Source organism: Molossus molossus, unplaced genomic scaffold (assembly GCF_014108415.1).
Source record: "Molossus molossus isolate mMolMol1 unplaced genomic scaffold, mMolMol1.p scaffold_m16_p_22, whole genome shotgun sequence".
Classification (NCBI taxonomy): Eukaryota; Metazoa; Chordata; class Mammalia; order Chiroptera; family Molossidae; genus Molossus; species Molossus molossus.
In genome coordinates, this window is record NW_023425358.1 from 28,744,928 (window position 1) to 28,765,529 (window position 20,602).

General features: G+C 40.3%; 1 protein-coding gene across 14 annotated transcripts in view; it reads left to right on the top strand.

Moving 5' to 3' along the window:
* The window catches only part of TAOK3 (TAO kinase 3), a 161,390-nt gene extending 142,037 nt beyond the window's left edge, over window positions 1-19,353 (top strand). For 13 of the 14 annotated variants that reach the window (XM_036277181.1, XM_036277174.1, XM_036277173.1 and 10 more), the window contains 4 exons: window positions 6,874-7,113; window positions 9,856-10,068; window positions 16,775-16,957; window positions 17,981-18,556. In XM_036277181.1, coding sequence (XP_036133074.1) covers window positions 6,874-7,113; window positions 9,856-10,068; window positions 16,775-16,957; window positions 17,981-18,142 — 798 coding nt within the window. In that variant the 3' untranslated portion in view covers window positions 18,143-18,556. Of the gene's footprint in view, window positions 1-6,873; window positions 7,114-9,855; window positions 10,069-16,774; window positions 16,958-17,980 lie in introns of all 14 variants that reach the window. The other variant, XM_036277178.1, reaches the window with a different exon arrangement.
* The last annotated feature ends 1,249 nt before the right edge of the window (window positions 19,354-20,602 follow it).

Here is a 20,602-nt window from a genome sequence, read left to right on the forward strand (position 1 = left end):
TCCCTCCCGCTCTATCTGAACAAAAAATGGAAAAATGTCCTCGAGTGAGGATAAAAACAAAAACAAAAACAAAAAAAACCACACAAGTGTTTGCCTGTATGAGGGAAACAAGTACTTCAGGTACATTTAGTGGGAATGTAAAATGGTGTAACTTTTTGAAGAGCAGTAGTATTCAAATGGGAAAGAAAAAAGGTGGTGCAACTCAGATGTATTCACCACATACAATGATGAACCAGGCTCAGGCTCTTTATCTTGTTATCTCATCTTATTGGAAGAGGGAGAAACTGCTGAACTTTGAACCAGGCAGTGAGTGATATGGCTAAAATTTTACTTTAGTGAGATCAGCCCAGTTTGGTGGCCACACACAGATTGATTAGAGCATGAATTCTCAGGGGGTTGAAAATGGTTCTTGTAGGGGAGGGAGTCTTAGATATTATAACAGTTTGAGGCCCTCTGAAGGGCCACAGTACATAAACAGATACACAGTATATCTGTGGTGTTAACATCTCCAGGGTGGAGATGGTCAGGGAAGGGGGAAACCTAAAAAGGCTCTGATAGGGACAGTAATAGGGGGAAAAAAGGTTGAGAAACACTGGATTAGAGGGAAGAAACGAAAAGCAAAGAGATCAGGTGGTAGGAAGTAGGGTATAGACAAAGATGGTGGTGGTAGCTATCAAAAGGGGTGGGTTTGAAACATATTTTGAAGTATAAAATAAAATAAGCAGGCCTTGGCATACAAGAGGATATGAGAGAAAAGACGATGGTAGAATCAAAGTTATTTCTAGGATTTAGGGCTTGGGGAAATGCAGATTTGGGTGGAAACAGAAGCTTAGAGAGGTGTTGGTAAAAAAATAAAAAATAAAAACCTGATTAATTCAGTACTAGATATGCTGAGCTTGGTGGAAGGCAAAAAGTCCAAATGGCCGGGCCGGTGTGGCTCAGTGGATTGAGCATTGTCGCATGGACTGAGAGGTCCTGGTTCGATTCCTGGTCAGGCAAATGCCCGGGTTGCAGGCTTGATCCCCAGTAGGAGGCAATGGATTGATGTTTCTCTCTCACATCGATGTTTCTATCTCTGTCTCCCTTCCTCTCCCTCTAAAAAAATCAATTAAAAGAACATTTTTAAAAATCCAATAGCCAGTTGGAAATAACATGTTTGGGATTCTTTTCATCTGGCAATTATTGTTATTCTAATAGCACATATTTGGAAGAAATCTGAGGCTAAGGGGACAGTTAATGCCCATAGGAGCTATAGAAGACAATTATTCCCCCAAAATGATAGAAACTATATTCATGACTTCATTAATATCAGGTTCTAATCAAATGAGCCAAGAATTGCTCTATGAGGGTATTTTTCTTAAGAGTTTAGCTTTCCTTTGTTTAGTCTTATTCCAGAGCCTTCTTCATGAAAATGTTCATTTTTTCTTTCTGTTTAAAAAAAGTAATCAGCCCTGACCAATTTGGCTCAGCAGTTAGAGCATCAGTCTGAAGATCAAAGAGTCGTGGGTTCAATTCTGGTCAAGGGCACTTACCTTGGTTGAGCTTTGGCCCCCAGCCCTGGTTGGGGTTGTGCGGGAGACAACCAATCGATGTGTCTCTCTCACATTGATGTTTCTCTCTCTCTTTCTCTCTCTGTCTCTTTCACCTTCCCTCCCTCCCTCACACTCTATCTGAAGATAAATGGAAAAATATCTTCAGGTGAGGACTAAAAAAAAAAAAGGTAATCAAAGAACATTGAAAAAAGACAAATATAGAAAAATACAAAGTTGAGTAGTTGAAAGTTCTTGATATTCCTATCCCATCCAATCTCTACCCTGAGACAGTCACCATTTAATTTGGGGTGTGTGTGTGTGTATATATATATATATATATATATATATATATATATATATTCATATTTCCAAGGTTTATATGTACATATGTATACATACATACAGCTTATATATGATATACAACTTTAACTGTACAAAAATAAAGTTACATTAGTATTAGTGGTTTATTTGATTTTTAAGCAATAGAAACAAACTGTTTGACTTAGCATGGAAAGGGATTTATTGGAAGGGTGATGGGATAGATAACAGAGCTGAAGAACCACACTGGGAAAGATGAAGAATCAAGCTGGAAAAGCACCTTCTGTGAGCCAGCGCCAGTGGACATTGCTCAAGGCACCACCTTCTGAATGTATCTCCTCCAACCACCTTTAATTTTTGCTTCATTGCTTCTTAAGATTCAGATTCTAGGAGAGAGAGAACTTGATTGGGTAATGTGCTTACTTCCTTAATTCCTGATTCCAGAAAGGGTGGAATCGTTTCTTGGACAAGGGAGAAACAGTTAACAAAAGAAAGAGAAAGGGATACTTGAACCTACCAAAGAAACCCCAGATGTCCACCATACTGTTCTATAACTTTTTTTTTTTCATTTACTATCTAGGATATACAGCTCTGCCTTGTTCTTTTTAACTATTAATAGTATTTTTTATGGCTATAAGATTATTTAACGAGGTACTTCTCAGTGGATGTTTGTTAAAGTGTTATAATATTACTACCAGTGCTACAGAGAACATCTTTGTACAGAGATCTTTTTACATATATGCAAGTATTTTGTTGGATATAGTCTCACAAATGAAATTTCTGAGTCAGAGTATTTACATCTAGATGTTTAGTAGATATTGCCAAATTGCCCTCTAAAAGTGTTTATACTCCCACCAACAGACTGAAAAAGCATAAAACAGAAAACTATAAGCCTTCACTGGGACATCTTTTAAAGGAAAATGTTGAAAAAAATCTAAAAACCTGATTTTTAGCCTCAGTTCTGCTTTATAGAAGTTATATGATCTTAATGTTAGTCTCTCAGTTCCCAAATTTCTTACTACTATGTATAAAAGGAGTAAATTCTTACAATCTTCCCACTACATAGGGTTGCAATTAGGATTAAAATATATGGAGTCATTTTCAAAACTTGAAAGCACATTCCACATTATTATATAGACATAGCACCGGGCTCCAAATAAGCTGAGTAATTTTTTTCCCATGGTTTAGAATATTATAAGCAGCTTACCAGCTTACATCTCAGCAACTCAGATGTATGAACTAAAGGTAAAGGGAACAACCTGCTATTATAACAAAAGCTGTTTCAGTATCATGTTTCTTTCATTTTTTTAATATTTATAAAAACTAGTTTTAAGGCATTCACTTCTGAATACAGAAAAATAATAATGACATGTTTATATATTCTGAAGCATTTTTTATGGTCTTTCACTTCATCTTCACAAGTCTGGTAGTTCGTGGTGGGAAAGTTAACCTCACTTTACACCTGTGGAAACTAAAACATTGATTAAGAGACTGCCAAAGCCATACAGGAGTCAGTGGAGGAGCTGAAACTGACACACACTGAATTTTTTCCATTGATTCTCAAACTTTAGCATATATCAGAATTAGCTGGTGATTTGTAATAAGACCAATTGCTTGAAACCCAGGTAGTTCTGATGGATGACATCCTGTTGCATTCCATTCAGCATAAAAAGAAGCATCATGATTACTTCTGAAAGTATTATTTGCTTTGAATTTTATTTTCACCTCCATGAGGTTCCAAGTTCTGGGCAACTCAGATGCAGTTTGGACTTCTCAGTTTAAGAAAATGTGGAATGTAAGCCCTGGCCAGTTTGGCTCAGCGGTTAGAGTGTCAACTTACGGTCCAGAGAGACCCGGGTGTGGTTCCCACTAAGGGCACGTACCTCTGTTGCAGTTTGTCCTCGGCCCTGGTTGGGTTGTGCAGGAGGCAGCCACTCGATGTGTCCCTTTCACGTCAATGTTTCTCTCTCTCTCCCTCCCACTCTATCTGAACGAAAAATGGAAAAATGTCCTTGGGTGAGGATAATAAAAAGAAAGAAAAAGAAAGAAAGAAAGAAAGAAAGAAAGAAAGAAAGAAAGAAAGAAAGAAAGAAAGAAAGAAAGAAAGAAAGAAAGAAAGAAAGAAAGAAAGAAAATGTGGAATGTATAAATGCCCAATATTGGGAGGCCTGATACCCAAATGTTCAACATGACACAGTGACCTAGGAACAGGACATTTACTCGTTTCAAGGGCTTTCCCTTGGTCTTTGGACTGGAATACCTTTAGTCTCTGGGAAGGGCTCACTGTCCTTTAGTGCCACCTAGGGGCCAGTTAGTGATTTTTAAAAGAAGACATTTGATGGCCCAGGTAAAGAGGAAAAATAAAACAAGGAAAAGAAAAATGTAGGAGGAGGTAGAGGGAGGTGTTCTGGGATATTATCTTTTATTCCTTAAAAAAAAATGTAAATTGCACTTCTGATATTTCTTCACTAGAAAAGAAACTCCACGAGGGGGTGTACTTATTCATTGCTTTATCCCTATTGCCCACAACAGTACCTGACACATAAGGCATGCGCAACAAGTGATTTGTTGAATATATAAATGAATGACTAACAACTTTACTCCAGTAATAGATGCTGTGCCGTTTAAAGGACTTCTCTTCAAATGGATAGAAGGCCCAAGTATGCAAGATATTCTCATCTACTCCAATATACAAATGTTACTGATAATGCTATGAAAATAAATGACTTGCATTTTCTTCCATAGTAGATCCCATTAGAGAAGGGAGGTCCCCTGTTGTTCTAATTTAATGTCCAGTTCAAAAGGTATTCCTCTGCCCTGGCGGGTTTGGCTCAGCGGTTAAGAGTGTCAGCCCGCGGACTGGAGAGTCCCGGGTGGCGACCACTCGATGTCTCTCTCACGTCGATGTTTCTCTCTCTCTCTCTCTTCCTCCCTCTCTCCCTCCTGCTCTATCTGATGATAAATGCAAAAATGTCCTCGGATGAGGATAAAAAGAAAATTTTTTTAAATGGTATTCCTCTTCCTTGGCCTTTTGAACTAGTAGTAATGTTACCCTTTTCAGAAATCATTCAGCAGCCCTGGCCGGTTTGGCTCAGCGGTTAGAGCGTCGGCCTGCGGTACGGAGAGACCCGGGTTCGGTTCCCGCTAAGGGCACGTACCTCGGTTGCAGTTTGTCCCCGGCCCTGGTTGGTCATGCGGGTGGCAGCCACTCGATGTGTCCCTTTCACGTCGATGTTTCTCTCTCTCTCTCTCCCTCCCACTCTATCTGTACAAAAAATGGAAAAATGTCCTCAGGTGAGGATAAAAATAAAAAAAAAAAAAAAAAAAGAAATCATTCAGCATAAAATCTACCTCTTGTATGGCACTTACTACATCCAACCTTGCTCTCTCTTTCTTAAATTTATACATAAAACTTATTTCCCTGTATTAATTAGGGTTCTTTGTTTGCATGTTACTATAATTTTTTGAGCCAGCTTAAGCCAAAAGCAGGGAATTTGCTACAGAAATATAGGAATGTTTCATAAAACCCAATAGCAATAATATAACTGGACCTAGAGGAGTGCTTAGAACCAGTCAGGAACTTGGGTATCAATATATTCCCTGCACTTCTTTCTTCTCTCTTTTTCATTTTGCTTTGAAGCCCAGCTTTCTCTAATCACTCAGCCCTCACAGCAGCAGATGGCTACCACGTATGTAGTTTTTACATGCCCCTCCATTCTAGCTGTATGTAAAGAGTCACTGTCTCTGAATCCCAATTCCAAATTTCTAGTAGAGAAAATAGATTGATTCAGTTAGCTGTGAGCTGAGCATATACTTCCATATGTGTCCATTATCATTCCCTAGTAGAGGGTTAGCTAGTTGAGGACAGTCATGGCTTAGTAAACATTTTTTTCTTTTTTTATCCTCACCTGAGGACATTTTTGCATTTATCTTCAGATAGAGCAGGAGGGAGAGAGAGAGAAACATTGATGTGAGAGAAACACATCAACTGGTTGACACCCACACAACCCCTACCGGGGCTGGGGACAAACAACAACCAAGATACATGCGTGCCATTAGCGGGAACCAAACCCAGGTCACTCTGGTCTGCAGGCCGATGCTCTAACTGCTGAGCAAAACCAGCCAGGGCAGTAAACATTTTTATACACTTGGAGCACATGATTCAGATCTTTGATACAGTGCCATTCAGGAAATATTCTTGAACGTGTGAATGAAAATAATTTCGCCCAACTTCTCCCTCCCCTTTCACTTTTTTCTAGTTTTCTTTTTCCCCCTTCAACAAAAAAGACGTGAGTGGAAGTGGGAAGAACAGAATGATTAGAACTAGAAATGATCAAACAGACTATAATGGACAAGATAAAAGGGAAGAGAGCCCCACTTTTCCTTAGCATGCAGTGAACTCAGATTTTAAAAAATATATAATTGGCCCACTTCTGATACATACCAAGAAAACAGGGTATTTTTCCATAACGACATTGCAAACATTATCAGTTCACTTCAGTGATTCTCAGCTCTGACTGCCTATTAGAATCACCTGGGGAAGCCTTAAAAATATCGATGTTGTGGTCCCACCCCAGACAATTATCTGAATTTCAGGTTGTGGGTTTCAGTCATCTTGTTTTAAAAGCTTCCTTGCGTGATTTTAATGGGCATCTAGGGTTGAGAACCACTGGTTTAACTGAAGAAACATTTATTTTGACCTGTACATAATACACCATCTAATTAAGGGTCACAGCAGCTCTATGAGGTAAGAAGGGCTCAGGTAGAATTAATCCCATTTTACAGATAGAGTAATTGTGATGACTGTGAAGTTGCCCATCTTGTAAACATGACAGACCCACATACGGAGCCTAAATCTCCAGGGATTACTAATCTAATCTCATTGCATTATCCTGCCGAATACTAGTGGGTTTAATTAAGAGAGTTAGTAGTGCCATTCCTTGCCATCCCTTACTCAGGTGTGAATTCCATTCAGTCTGTCTCCATTCATCTCTCTCTATTTATGTTTTGTTCCTGAACGCAGGAACTAAATAAAAAGAGGACCCAGAAGGAGATGGAGCATGCCATGCTGATCCGGCACGACGAGTCCACCCGAGAGCTAGAGTACAGGCAGCTGCACACGTTACAGAAGCTACGCATGGATCTGATCCGTCTACAGCACCAGACTGAACTGGAAAACCAGCTGGAGTACAATAAGAGGCGGGAAAGGGAACTGCACAGAAAGCATGTCATGGAACTTCGGCAACAGCCAAAAAACTTAAAGGTAAGAGGAAATGGAAGTATTTCCCTGTCTGTGCTCCAGGACAGAGTTGGATTGAATCAGTGGTTCCTACACCTGGATAATTGTCAGAGTCACCTGGGCAACTTTTCAAAATTATGAATGTCTGGGCCCTGTACCTACTGAATGGGACTTTCCAGATGTGAAGCACAAGAATTTATATAGAACAAACTCCAGAAGAGACGCTGCTGGACAAGCTGGTTTGCAAGCCTTTATATGAGATGATCTCTCCCTTTTTCTTTATATCCATTACGCAATTTCTCTGACCCTTCATGACCTTCCCTTTTAAAAATTGTAATCGCCCTGGCCGGTTTGGCTCAGCGGTTAGAGCGTCACCTGCGGTCCTGAGAGACCCGGGTTCGGTTCCCACTAAGGGCGCGTACCTCGGTTGCAGTTTGTCCCCGGCCCTGGTCGGTTGTGTGGGTGGCAGCCACTCGATGTGTCCCTTTCATGTCGATGTTTCTCTCTCTCTCTGTGTTCCTCTCTCTCCCTCCCACTCTACCTGAACAAAAAATGGAAAAATGTCCTCGGGTGAGGATAAAAAAATAAAAATAATAAAAATTGTAATGTATGGACCAATAGCAGCCCATAGTTCTAAAACCAAAAAAAAGTTACCTGGCAGGTATAGGGCAGATAAATTTCATCTGTCATTACAGTCATATGTTGGTAGTAGCACTAGTTCCTTGTGTGTTATTGTATTGAGAAAGACTCTTAAGCCACATCCAAGCTTTTAGGAAAGAGTGTGGTTTATTAGTGACATCTGTCATGGGCATGGTAATCAGGAATGAATCTAGATGTGCTTGCACTAGAGATATGGAGCTCCTCAGGCCCTCAGTGCCTCCAAATAATTTTAGCTGACTGCTAAATGGACTAAATGGACCACACTGTTGCTCTGTGTCAAGGGAGACATTGTCAGTATTGACACAGATCTGAGGCCAACCTTGATCACTCTGGCCATGCTCCTCTCTAGCCAAATCCTAACCTGTCAAATTAGTGATCTCTATAATCACAGCTCCTCCAAGTGTTCAAGAAATGCACACGTGATTAAAACAACTATGAGGTATCACTTCACACCTGCCAGAATGGCGGCCATCAACAAATCATCAAACAAGTGCTGGCGAGGGTGTGGGGAAAAGGGGACTCTAGTACACTGCCGGTGGGAATGTAGACTGGTGCAGCCACTATGGAAAACAATATGGGGTTTCCTCAGAAAATTAAAAATTGATCTGCCATTTGACCCAATGATCCCACTTCTAGGAATATATTCTAAGAAGCCTGAAACACCAATCAGAAAGAATATATATGTACCCCTATGTTCATAGCAGCACTATTTACAATTGCTAAGATCTGGAAACAGCCCAAGTGTCCATCAGTAGATGAGTGGATAAAAAAGCTGTGGTACATATACACAATGGAACACTATGCAGCTGTAAGAAAGAGAGATCTCTTATCCTTTGAGATAATGTGGAAGGACCTGGAGAGCATTATGCTAAGCGAAACAAGCCAATCAGAGAAAGACAAATACCACATGATCTCACTGATTTGTGGAATATAATGAACAAAATAAGCTGATGAACAAAATAGACCCAAAGACATAGAAAGGAGTACGGTTCAGACTGACAGACCTCAGAGGAGGGGAGTGGGGGAGGGATAGATGAGATAAACCAAAGAACTTATATGCATGTAAGCATAACCAATGGACATAAACAACATGCTGGGGGTGGGGGGTGGCATGGGAAGGAGAGTAACTAGGGAGGGGGAAGAAGAAACAATTGTAACAAAAATAAATTAACAAAAATTGAAAGAAAGAAAAAAGAAATGCACATGTGACTGTGAGGCAGCCTGCTGGAAGGCCTTCTACACGTATAGGACATCCCACCTTCTCCTTGCCAAGGTGCATATTTGATGTTGCTACATGCAAGTATAACCTCTTAATGGGGCGGAAATACTAAAATCACTTTTCCTTTTTATGCTGAAATGCATTGGAATTGTCAAGGAAACAGCAGTGAGAGCTGGCTTATACAGTGCCATCCTTTTTCTCACTTGGAAATGGGGGTGGGGTGACAAAAATGAGGAAAAACAGCCCTGGCCGGTTTGGCTCAGCAGTTAGAGCATCGGCCTGTGGTCCCGAGAGACCTGGGTTCGGTTCCCACTAAGGGCATGTACCTCAGTTGCAGTTTGTCTCCAGCCCTGGTTGGTCGTGTGGGTGGCAGCCACTCGATGTGTCCCTTTCACGTCAATGTTTCTCTCTCTTTCTCTCTCTCTCTGTTTCTGTCTCTCCCTCCCACTCTACCTGAACAAAGAATGGAAAAATGTCCTCGGGTGAGGATAAAAAAAAAAAATGAGGAAAAACAATAAACAATAGAAGACACTAAAGATTTTTGACTAGAAAACCATTAAAATAATTCACAAACTTTTAACAAACTGAGCTTCATAGTTCGCCACAGTCTGCTTAGAGTTGTGATCCCCTTGTAACAATTCATATTTAATCGATTTATAAATTCAAAATGAATTCTATTTATTTCATGTAAAACGAAAAATATTGGTAGAGTTAACTCTTGTCTGTGTCATCTGTATTATTCTCTTTATTACTGACTAGTAATGTGGGTCACTGCACCAGAAGACAGATGGTCCTAGCACCTGTACCGTATCATTACAATGGAAGACTTCCTGTATTTACTGATGTGTCTTTATTTATTTATTTTTTTTTGTCACTTTTTCAAACAGGCCATGGAAATGCAAATTAAAAAACAGTTTCAGGACACTTGCAAAGTACAGACCAAACAGTATAAAGCACTCAAGAATCACCAGTTGGAAGTTACTCCAAAGAATGAGCACAAAACAATCTTAAAGACACTGAAAGATGAGCAGACAAGAAAACTTGCCATTTTGGCAGAGCAGTATGAACAGAGTATAAATGAAATGATGGCCTCTCAAGCGGTAAGTGGTTAGGTTCAGTGCCGTGGCTTCAAGAGCTTTGGGAATCAAGAAAACTCAAGATCCAGCCTTTTGTTCTCAAGATGATTCTTGCACAAATTTAGAATATTGGTGTTTTTCTGCCCAGAGAACCGAGGAAATGACGACGCTGAATAAAGCCGAGCCAATGAGGATACTTGCTGGAGTGTGTCTTATAAAATGGAACGCAAGGAATACCATGCTAAACCAGACCCGTGGCACATAGGGACTTTGAGGGCAAGATGTGATAGATACCGCATATAATGTCATATTTTCATTCGTCAAAGATTGCTCAACTAATGTCAGGCATAAATGAATAAGATGCACAGACACATTTATTCAATAAACTTTTACTAAGGATCTGTGTTCAGCAACATGCTGGGCTCAGAGATAGAGTGGTAAGCTAGAGAGACAACAGTTGGTCCCTGTCCTCACACTTTAGTCTGTCAAGCAAGAAGGTCAGATAACTAAGGAATAAAAATAAAACATAATAAGTACTTTGAAGTGGGAGGTACAGCGGGGGGGTGGGGATGGGGGTGGTAAGTAGGAACAACTAGTCTAGGGAAACCTTCCCAGCAAGAGCCAAGAAGCTTGAAGAAACTTACTGAAGTAAACAGGTTCCATAGAAAGGGATCTACATAGGCAAAGGTCCAAAACTTGGAAAGCGTGCATTTGGGGACTGAAAGAACTTTGGTGTGGGCCCAGAGTTTAAGGAGGAGGATTGTGGAAACCCACAATAGGTCATAAAGGTCTTGGTAAGCCAGGGATGGGAAGTCTGGAATTTTCACAATGAGATGAGTCTTAAAGTCATAGTTCCCCAAACAGGCAAAAGAGGAAAAGTTATTACTGGCAGAGGATACTGTGTATGCAAATATTCACAACCCTGAAAGAGGATGGCACCTTTGAAGAACAATCAGTAGTTTATATGGCAGGAGTGTAAACGAAAGCAGGTGGATGGTCAGGGGTCAGAACCTCAAAAGCCGGGAGTTTAGACATTACTGTAGAAGCAATGGAGAGCTCCTGATGCCTATTTCAAGAAGGAAAGTGATAGGATCAGATTTGTGTTATAGAAAGGTATAGGTAAAGAGATCTGTTAGGAAGCTACTGTGATAGTCATGGGGAAAAAGGAATAAAGGCCTGAACTAAGAGAGAACATGCTACTGGAGATAGTAAGGAAGGAGGAGGATTTGAGAAATATTTAGGAGGTAGAAATATTTAAGAAATAGAACTTAGTGACCATTTGAAAGCTAGGTTTAATAACAGTGGAATGGGTCATATTTTACCAAGATAAATAGAAGGAGGGATGAATTTGGATGCCTGGAAAAATTGACTAAGTTGTGGACATGTTATCTGAGCTATGTGGGTATCCAAGTAGAGAGGTACAGAGATGGAAGTCTATAGTTCAAGAGAGTGTCAGGATTAAAGACAAAATGTTAGGCATTATTGTTATATGATGGCAGTTATAGCTTTAGGATTATGTGAGATCTGCTAGGGACAGGAGATAGTATTAGAGAGGCAGGGGACTAAGGACAGAGTTGTGGACACCAACGTGTGAGAGCTGAGTAGAAGTAGACCAAAGAAGATGAATAATCAGCAATGTGGGAGGAGAACCAGAGAATGCGTGCCACAGAAGCCAAAACAAAAGTTTCTAGTTGATTTCAGATGTTGCAGAAAGACCAATTGGTCCTAGCAATGGATTTGTCCATTGATTGTCACCATCAGTGGAGTGGTGGGAATGGAGGTCATTGTAGTGCACTGAAAAAGTTATTATTAAGTGAAATAGAAACTATAAGTGAGATTGCTTTTCCCAGATCTTCATTAGTGAAGGAAAGGAGAAAGATAATGATAGCTAGAGGAAGAGACAGTTAAAGGAGGATTTCTATTAATTGGGAAAGGCTTAATAAATGTGTCCTTAGGCTGAGGATAGGAGCCAGTATATTTCATCTGTTCATTCATTCATTTATCCAATCAGTAAATATTGAGTGTCTGTACTGTGCCTCAGGCATCGTGGGATACCATGATGAATATGACAGTCACCAGTCATGTCTTTATAGAATCTATAGGAGAGTGGAGGAAACACACATTGAAAAAGTATTCATTGTAATGGCAGAGCAAGTGCTAATTAGGGTGTAAACCAAGAGAGCTAGGCTGACCTGGAGAGTCAGGAAAGTGATTGTTTCAGCTGACACAGTGATTATTTCAGCTGAAGTGTAGGGAGCACATTCCAGGCAAAAGGAACAGCATTTGTAAAGATGGGAAAGACAATGGCACTTTTCTAGAATTCAGTGAAGTCCATTATGTTTGGAATATAGAGAATAAGGAGGAACCTAACTGAGAAAAGGTCCTATAGGGGCTACAAACTTTCTTAAGAAGTTTGACCTTTGTCCTAGAAGCAATGGGAAGTCATTGACAAGTGTGAAGAAGGGAACTGATGTCAGATTTGCATTTTTGAACAGTCACTCTGGTGACAGGTGGAGAACAGCCTGAGATGGCGAGAGTAGATATAAGGAGAGGGAGGGATATAAGGATATGGTCACAAGAGAGTGGTGGCTAGATCAGAGTGGGGGCATTTAGGATGAAGGAGAAGTGGCTAAATTTGAGAGAGGCAGTAGATGGAATTGAAAGCATTTAGTAATAGATTGAATGTGAGAGTGTGGTATTAAGAATGACTCCCAGTCTCTCTAGTTTGAACAAAATGATAGACGGTGGTACCATTTACCTATATGGTTAAAAAATAAATGAAAGGGAAGTGGAGCAGATTGGGGAAGGGGGAAGGCAAAGATGATTAATATTCTAACTAAATGGCCTGGGAAACATCTAGGTGAAGATGTCTCTAGTAGAGTGGAAGCTAGCTAGGACCTCAGAAGAGAACTTTGAAATAGAGGTACAGATGTGGGAGCTATTTGCATGTAGATGGTAATTGAAGCCTTTGAAATAAATGAGATTCCTTAGGAAGTGAGATTAAAGAAGAGTGCCCACAACATAGCCCTGAGAAACACCCATATTTAATGGTCCAGTAAGGTAGGGAGTAGCTGAAAAAGGAGAGGAGGGAGGAAAAACCAAGAGGGTGTGTAGTATCTCAGAGGACAAGAAAAAATTTTCAGGAAAAAAGGGACAATATCAAATGCTGCTTGGTCAGATAAGATGTGGACCCCTTCAAGGTGGTCATCAGTGAGGATGTGAGCAAATAAGTAGGATCAGAATGAGGAGTGCAAGAGGAGGCATGCAGAGAGGGCCTGAAGGTAAGGAGAAGGGGAGGGAGTTGATAGGGACATAAAGGTTGATAGGATTTTCATCTTGCTCATCTGTGTATTCTCAGCATCTGCATCAATGCCTAGATACAAGTGTTCAATGAACGTTTGTCAGAGAAGATGGGAGATAATGGGTCAGGAATATAGGTTCATGATTGCCTTTGAATAAAAGGACAGAAATACCCTTTCCTCTGCAGCAGGAAGGAGATAAAGTATATATAATAATTACAGCTGTTCTTTACTAACGGCTTACCATGTGCCAGGCACTGTTTTAAGTCTCTTCTAAGTGTTTTATTTCATTTTTGTGAAACCCCTTTGAAGTCATTATTATTATTAGTTTTTGTTGTAAAAACATACTTTACTAGGTCCTGAATGTTTTTGCTCAGTGGTTAGAGTGTCAGCTTGTGAACCAAAGGGTCTCAGGTTCAATTCCTGGTCGACAGCATGTACCTGGGTTGCAGGTTTGATCCCTGGCCCCAGTCAGGTCTTGGAGGTGTCTCCCTCACATCAATGTTTCTCTCTCTTTCTTTCTCTTTCTCCACCCCCCCCAACACTCATTCACTCTCTATCCCTCTATCTCTATCTAAAACCCAATGGAAAGATATCCTCAGGTGAGCATTAACAAAACAAAACAAAAGAAAAACTTTAATAGGGTGCTAAGGCATCTCCTACTAGAGTAAAAAGTAGGACAGGCACTGAGTCTGGTTGATTCCTCACTGCACAGGCTGGGAGATGATCAAATTTAGATAACCCCAGCAAGGAAGACAACAGGAGGGCACACCCACTCATTTGTATTCTTGATCCAAGGTGTCATTATTACTACATGAAGTCATTATTGTAACTCGTATTTACCTATGAGGAAACCAAGGGTTATTGAAATAAAGCCACTTGCTAAGGGTAGGAGTGAGCAGACTTTTTCTGTAAAGGGGCAGGTAGTAAATATTTCAGGTGTTATAGGCCACAGGGTCTCTGTCACAGCCACTCAACTCTGTTATTGGAACACAGAAGCAGCCATAGACAACACAGAACTGAATGAGCATGTCTGTGTTCTAATAAAACTTTATTTATAGAAACAGGCAGCAAACCAGGTTTAACTCTTGGGCCATATATGGTGTGCCAACTCTTAACTTCAGGTGTCACATAACTAATTGGAGCCAGAGCTAGGATTTGAACCTATTTTCAAGGGGAGCCTATAAAGCCTGTTTGCTTGACAACTATTATTACGTTATGCTGCCTTTATCATATTCTTCTCTTCAGTATAATTCACTTTATAAAACAGGCATTATATTTACCTCTACCTTTATTTACAATACCTTTTTTGATGTTGCTAATCCTCACCTGAGGATATTTTTCCATTAATTTTTAGATAGTGTGGAAGGGAGGGAGGGAGGGGGAGAGAGAGAGAGAAAGAAACATCAATGTGAGAAAGACACATCAACTGGTTGCCTCCTGCATGACCCTGACTGGGGCCGGGTATCGAACCTGCAACCCAGGTACGTGCTCTTGATCAGGAATCAAACCTGAGATCCTTCAGTCTGAGAGCTGACATTCTAACCACTGAGTTAAACCAGCCAGAGCCATAATACATTTTAATGGATTTTGTATATGCAGCTTTTGGAGGATCAGTACCAAATACTGGAATATCCTCTGATTTCTAGACTGACACTTTTGTAGAGTCAGAGCTGGTACAGAGTAACATAGTTACTGACATTAATAATGGAATACTAGAAATAAGAGATGAAGGTGTTTCAGTGGTCTAAATTGCCCATAAGATAATTCTCTCATTCACTTGACCAGAGCTTATAGTAATTAATGCAGAGGAGTAGAAACGAACTTTCACTCCCTTTACTGATAAGGAACCTCCCATATCAGGAGGGAATTTATACCAATCTCACTGGGAGCCAGTAAACCCTTTGGCATTTATCTGTAAGTTTGTTACTGCTACAGATTGACTGTTTATTGTGTCTAGTATTTCTTATGCTTTCATTTCTCACTGGGAAAATGAAAAGAAAGAGATCCTCTTTAGTGGGTTTCAGTGAAAGTTGGTTAAGATGAATTATTGAAAAGCACCTTGGAAGTATGGTTATATTATTTATTTCATATTCTTTTGCTATAGTATATTTCTCCAAAAGTACTAAAGAAGATAACTATGCAAATAACTTTCTAAAATTATTCTAATAACATTTCAGAAAGTCATTGCTCAATCAACATATTGAGATATATTGTTAATTGCTGTTTGTCTTTGTATTCTCAGCATTGTACAGATAGGGAAGGAAGCATAAAGTGAATGATAACTACCTTGGCAAATGGTCTGTGTGTATGGAAACATGCAGATTAACTCAGGGTAGAACTGTCTGATTCAAGAATTCTAATCTCAGAGTTCCCAGCCGAACTGAGGGCCTGCTAAATCTAGACAAAACCAAGCCTGGGACAGGAGGGTCAGCATCTCTTAACATACTCCTGCTCATGGCCCCAAACCTTCAACTGTCTCACTGAAAGATGGGCGTTTCTGCTGGCTGGCTCCGCCCATCCCCCCACGGATCTGTATCATGGTGCATAACAAATGCAAAGTTCGGGTGCTTGATGGGAAGCCAGGGAAAGTTTACCAGGCTGGTTTGTAACTGGGACTTTACTGCTTCAAACCAGGATATGCTCCTTAAAATGATCAAGGTCACCTTCTGTGGGGAAGAGATTTTTAGCCCCTTGAGTTTTAGATTGGCTGGCCCGAAGGATAGCACATAGCCAACAACGGGGACTGACAATACTTGCTAGTAGCACAACAGTACTATGGTGTATTCCTCAAGTGTTTTGGAGATTGGACTCATTTTCTTTTGTAGAGCTAAGGATATCTAAGTGTATTATGTTTTTAGGGTTAAAGATACCTAAATATGGGAATGGTTAGTCAAGACCAAAACAATGGTGACAGCTACTATTTATTGAACACTTGGTATACATCAAGAACTATACCTAGGATTTTATATGAATTTTTTCATTTAATCCTTACTCCAATCTTAGACACCTGTTGTTTAGAACTTGCTGTTTTCCTGACATGAAAAATAAAAAAAATGAGAGTGGGAGAAGTTAAGTAACTAGACAAGGTGACACACTTAAATGAATGGTGGAGCTCGAGTTCAGGTCCAGGAGTCTGCCTCCAAAGCCCCAGGTTTAATCACTGCAGTGTGGAGCATTCCTGGCTCCTGAAAGAGTGGTTTTGCTTAATATGTTTGTTTTTTTAAGAAAGAATGTTTTAAGAATGTGTTTTAGAAGTCTGTAGCCCATTGGACAGAGTGTATTATTTTTGATTCCTAACTCTGGTTGTACCCAGGGTGTCTGTTTTCCTGAGGGGACTTGTTACAATCCAAACACCGAAACATCTTCCAGTAGTCACGAAGTGCTGTGAGCTAGGAGTGAATTACAGTGTGTATCTTCTGTACCCGCAGTTACGGCTGGATGAGGCTCAAGAAGCAGAATGCCAGGCCTTGAGGCTACAGCTCCAGCAGGAAATGGAGCTGCTCAATGCCTATCAGAGCAAAATCAAGATGCAAACAGAGGCACAACATGAACGTGAGCTCCAGAAGCTAGAGCAGAGGGTGTCTCTGCGCAGAGCACATCTTGAGCAGAAGGTATGAGAGTATTCTTATGGGTTCTGTACAGCTAGGTGGAGGATGGGGCACAGCCTAGGAAACTGCCATTTATTGAGCCCTGCCTATGTACCGGGGGATTAAAGTAGGCTCTGTTCACTTATTATCTGCTTTCACACTCCTAACGTCCCTGAGAGTTGGACATAATCTCCATTCTTCAGCAGGAACTAAGGCTCAAACACCATTAGGTTACTTGCAAAAATCTGATCCCAGAGCCTAAGCTCTTTCTATTACTCTGCTAGGAAATCCTCCACCTTCCCAGCCAGAGCAATACATGAGTTACTGGGTAGTTGATATGACATATAAAAGGTACTATGAGCTAATAGCATGGCTGCTAAATGGCATGAGGAAGCCAAGTGCAGATTTTGCTTTTATTTTTAGCTATTTCTAAACGAAAAGAAATCACCAGCAGGGCTCTTTTAAAAAATTGAAATGAAGAGAGGCTGATATTGCCATGCATAATAAATGTTATCTGAATTGAAATATTCATTGCTTTAAATATTGCTGAGGAATATGAAGTAGAAAAGATTTCATAAAGCATCTCCAAGCTGTTAAGCATTTATTTGCTTAAGCAGTTATTTGTGCTTTCTTCCGGTAGTTCCCTGAGACCAACGTAAAAGACTATTGTCCCAGCTTCTGTTCTAGAACTAAATTGCTATGGCCCAGGGGGCATTTGGCTCTCTATGGGATAGCAGCATAGTCTAATTGTGCTTGAGTGTGTGTCTTTTACCTTCTCCTGAGTTATCTCCTGCTGAGACAGGACACTGACCTACATCAGGCCAGCTGCTTAGCTTGCTAGAATGGTAGGGCTAGCCCCAGGTGGGCCCCGAACATTTTATTCTTGTGAGCAAGTTTTAAATATAATGGGTTAGATACAAGACATTTATCACAGGACCCTCCCAACCTGCCCCAGTCCAGTGTGCTCTTAATTCCTGTGGGTTTGTGTGTGCATGTGCCTGTTGAGAGATCCTTTCCATTAAGAATCTTCTCCTCGTGTTTATTTAGATTGAAGAAGAGCTGGCTGCCCTTCAGAAGGAACGCAGCGAGAGAATAAAGTATCTATTGGAAAGGCAAGAGCGAGAGATTGAAACTTTTGACATGGAGAGCCTCAGAATGGGATTTGGGAATTTGGTTACATTAGATTTTCCTAAGGAGGACTATAGATGAGATTAAATTTTTTTGCCATTTACAAAAAAAAAATTAATAAAACAGAAAAAAATCCAGACCCTACAAAACCACATTCCCCATTTTAACGGGCGTTGCTCTCACTCTCTCTCTCTCTTACTCTTACTGACATCGTGTCGGACTAGTGCCTGTTTATTCTTACTCCATCAGGGGCCCCCTTCCTCCCCCCATGTCAACTTTCAGTGCTGGCCAAAACTTGGCCATCTCTTCTACTCATAGTACACGTCACAGTATCGATGTGATTCAAAATGTTTCAGTGAAAACTTTGGAGACAGTTTTAACAAAACCAATAAACCAACAACAAAAAATGTGGATGTATATTGCTCTAAGCAATCACTCATTACCACCAATCTGTGAAAGTGAAGCAAAAAAAAAAAAAAAAAAAGATAATAATAATAAATGCCAAGGGGGAGAGAGACACAATATCCGCAGCCTTACACCTTAACTAGCTGCTGCATTATTTTATTTTATTTTATTTTTTTGGTATTTATTCATCAGGAATTAAAAAAAAACAAAGTTTTATTAAAGATTGAAAATTTGATACATTTTACAGAAACTAATTGTGATGTACATATCAGTGGTGACATATTATTACTTTTTTGGGGATGGGGTGGGTGGGTGGGGTGAAGAGATCTTGTGATTTTTAAGAACCTGCTGGCAAGAGTTTAACTTGTCTTCAGCATATTCTGATTGTATCATAATCATTTTCTGCTGTTGCAGAGGATGTGAATACACTTAAGGAGCTCACAGAATCCCAGTAGCACAAATTGGGCTTTGGCAAATCGTGTATTTTGTGTATAGAAGGAATTTAAGGAGAGGTATTACTTATTTTCATATTGTATTTTAACTGTTTCTCTGATCAAATTTTTTTACTTCCTCCTCCTATTCCTCCCCACCTCCCTCCTTTTCCAATTCAGTATTTGGAGTTCAACACTGTCTCTCAATCAGATCATCTTGATCTTTTTCTTTATTTCCCTTCCCCTCCCTAAGACCCATATCTTGGTCATAAATATTGCATTATTCACACTTTCAAACTGTGTATTTTCTTACAATAAAAAATGATGAAAAAAAAAAGGCTTTACTTCTTTTGCATGCACTTTAAAAACAAAACAAAACATTTTTCAGGTTCCAAGGAAGAGCATGATAACTGTCAGAGCTTTTAATTATATTTGTAAATAAAAGTGTTCATCACATCGCCTTGCTGTGTTATTGTAGCAGGAAGTTTTCCTTCTAGGTTTTCCAGTTCATAATTCAGATGGAGAGCCACCCTCCAGAAACCATTCTCCGTAGCCCCGGTTGCTCCAAGAAGAGCCATTCAGGAATTTCAGGTAAAGCTGTGCCTTCCAAGTTCTACTACAGGATTGAAGATAGTGTTGCACTGCTTGAAGTGGTCAACGGCACCTTTTTGCCCTGAAGAACAGAAAAAGGCACATGTGCACACACACACGCACACCAACGTGCCAGTCATGTATAGTAGTACGTATTGCTGAGGAGAGAAGTTGTGCACCCTTAAAGAAAGGCAGGCTATAGCCCTGGCTGGTTTGGCTCGGCGGTTAGAGTGTCGGGCCTGTGGTCCAGAGAGATCCGGGTTCGGTTCTTGCTAAGGGCATGTACCTTGGTTGCAGTTTGTCCCCAGCCCTGGTTGGGTCGTGCTGGAGGCAGCCACTCGATGTGTACCTTTCATGTCGATTCCCCCCCCCCCCCCAATCTGAACAAAAAATGAAAGAATGTCCTCAGGTGAGGATAAGCGGGGGAAAAAAGGCAGGCTATGAAGAACACATTATAGCCAAATATTTGAAATGATCCCACTGTAATAGATCCCCCACCCCTCATATTCTGCTATTAGAATAATTTTATATGCATATCAATGAGGTAGTAAAATATATAACTTCTAGGATATAGCTTTAGGGTTAAGACAATCTCGGTAAGATCTCATATTTAGGGTTCTAAGTCCTGGACATTGAAAATTGAACTTGAGCATGATAACCTGAAGATGGCTCTTGTATCCTACAGATATTCAGTCATCACAGACACATGTGACCAGTCATGTTCACTATAATAGACTAGAGCAGAGGGGTATACTGAAAAAATACAAAATAATTATCCATGTGGATTAACCCCAACCATAAAGCCTTTAATAGTTATCACCTGGTTTCCTAAGCAGCTTAGTTCATTGACGTTTCTATGTCAGATACAACAGAAAATAATACTGGAAAGAAGACTCAGAATGACCCACAAAAACATATAACATGTATTCCATGCTTATGCTTACCAGGTGATGGGACAGCAAGCATTTTACAGATCAGGAAAGAAGCCCAGACCAGGGCAAATGGTGGTGGTGGAGACTGAATGGAGACCTGTCTGGTTTCAGAACACACACTCCTAAGCTTAGGTCACACTGCCAATCAGAATATTTCATCTCCAGTAAGGCAGAAAAACTTC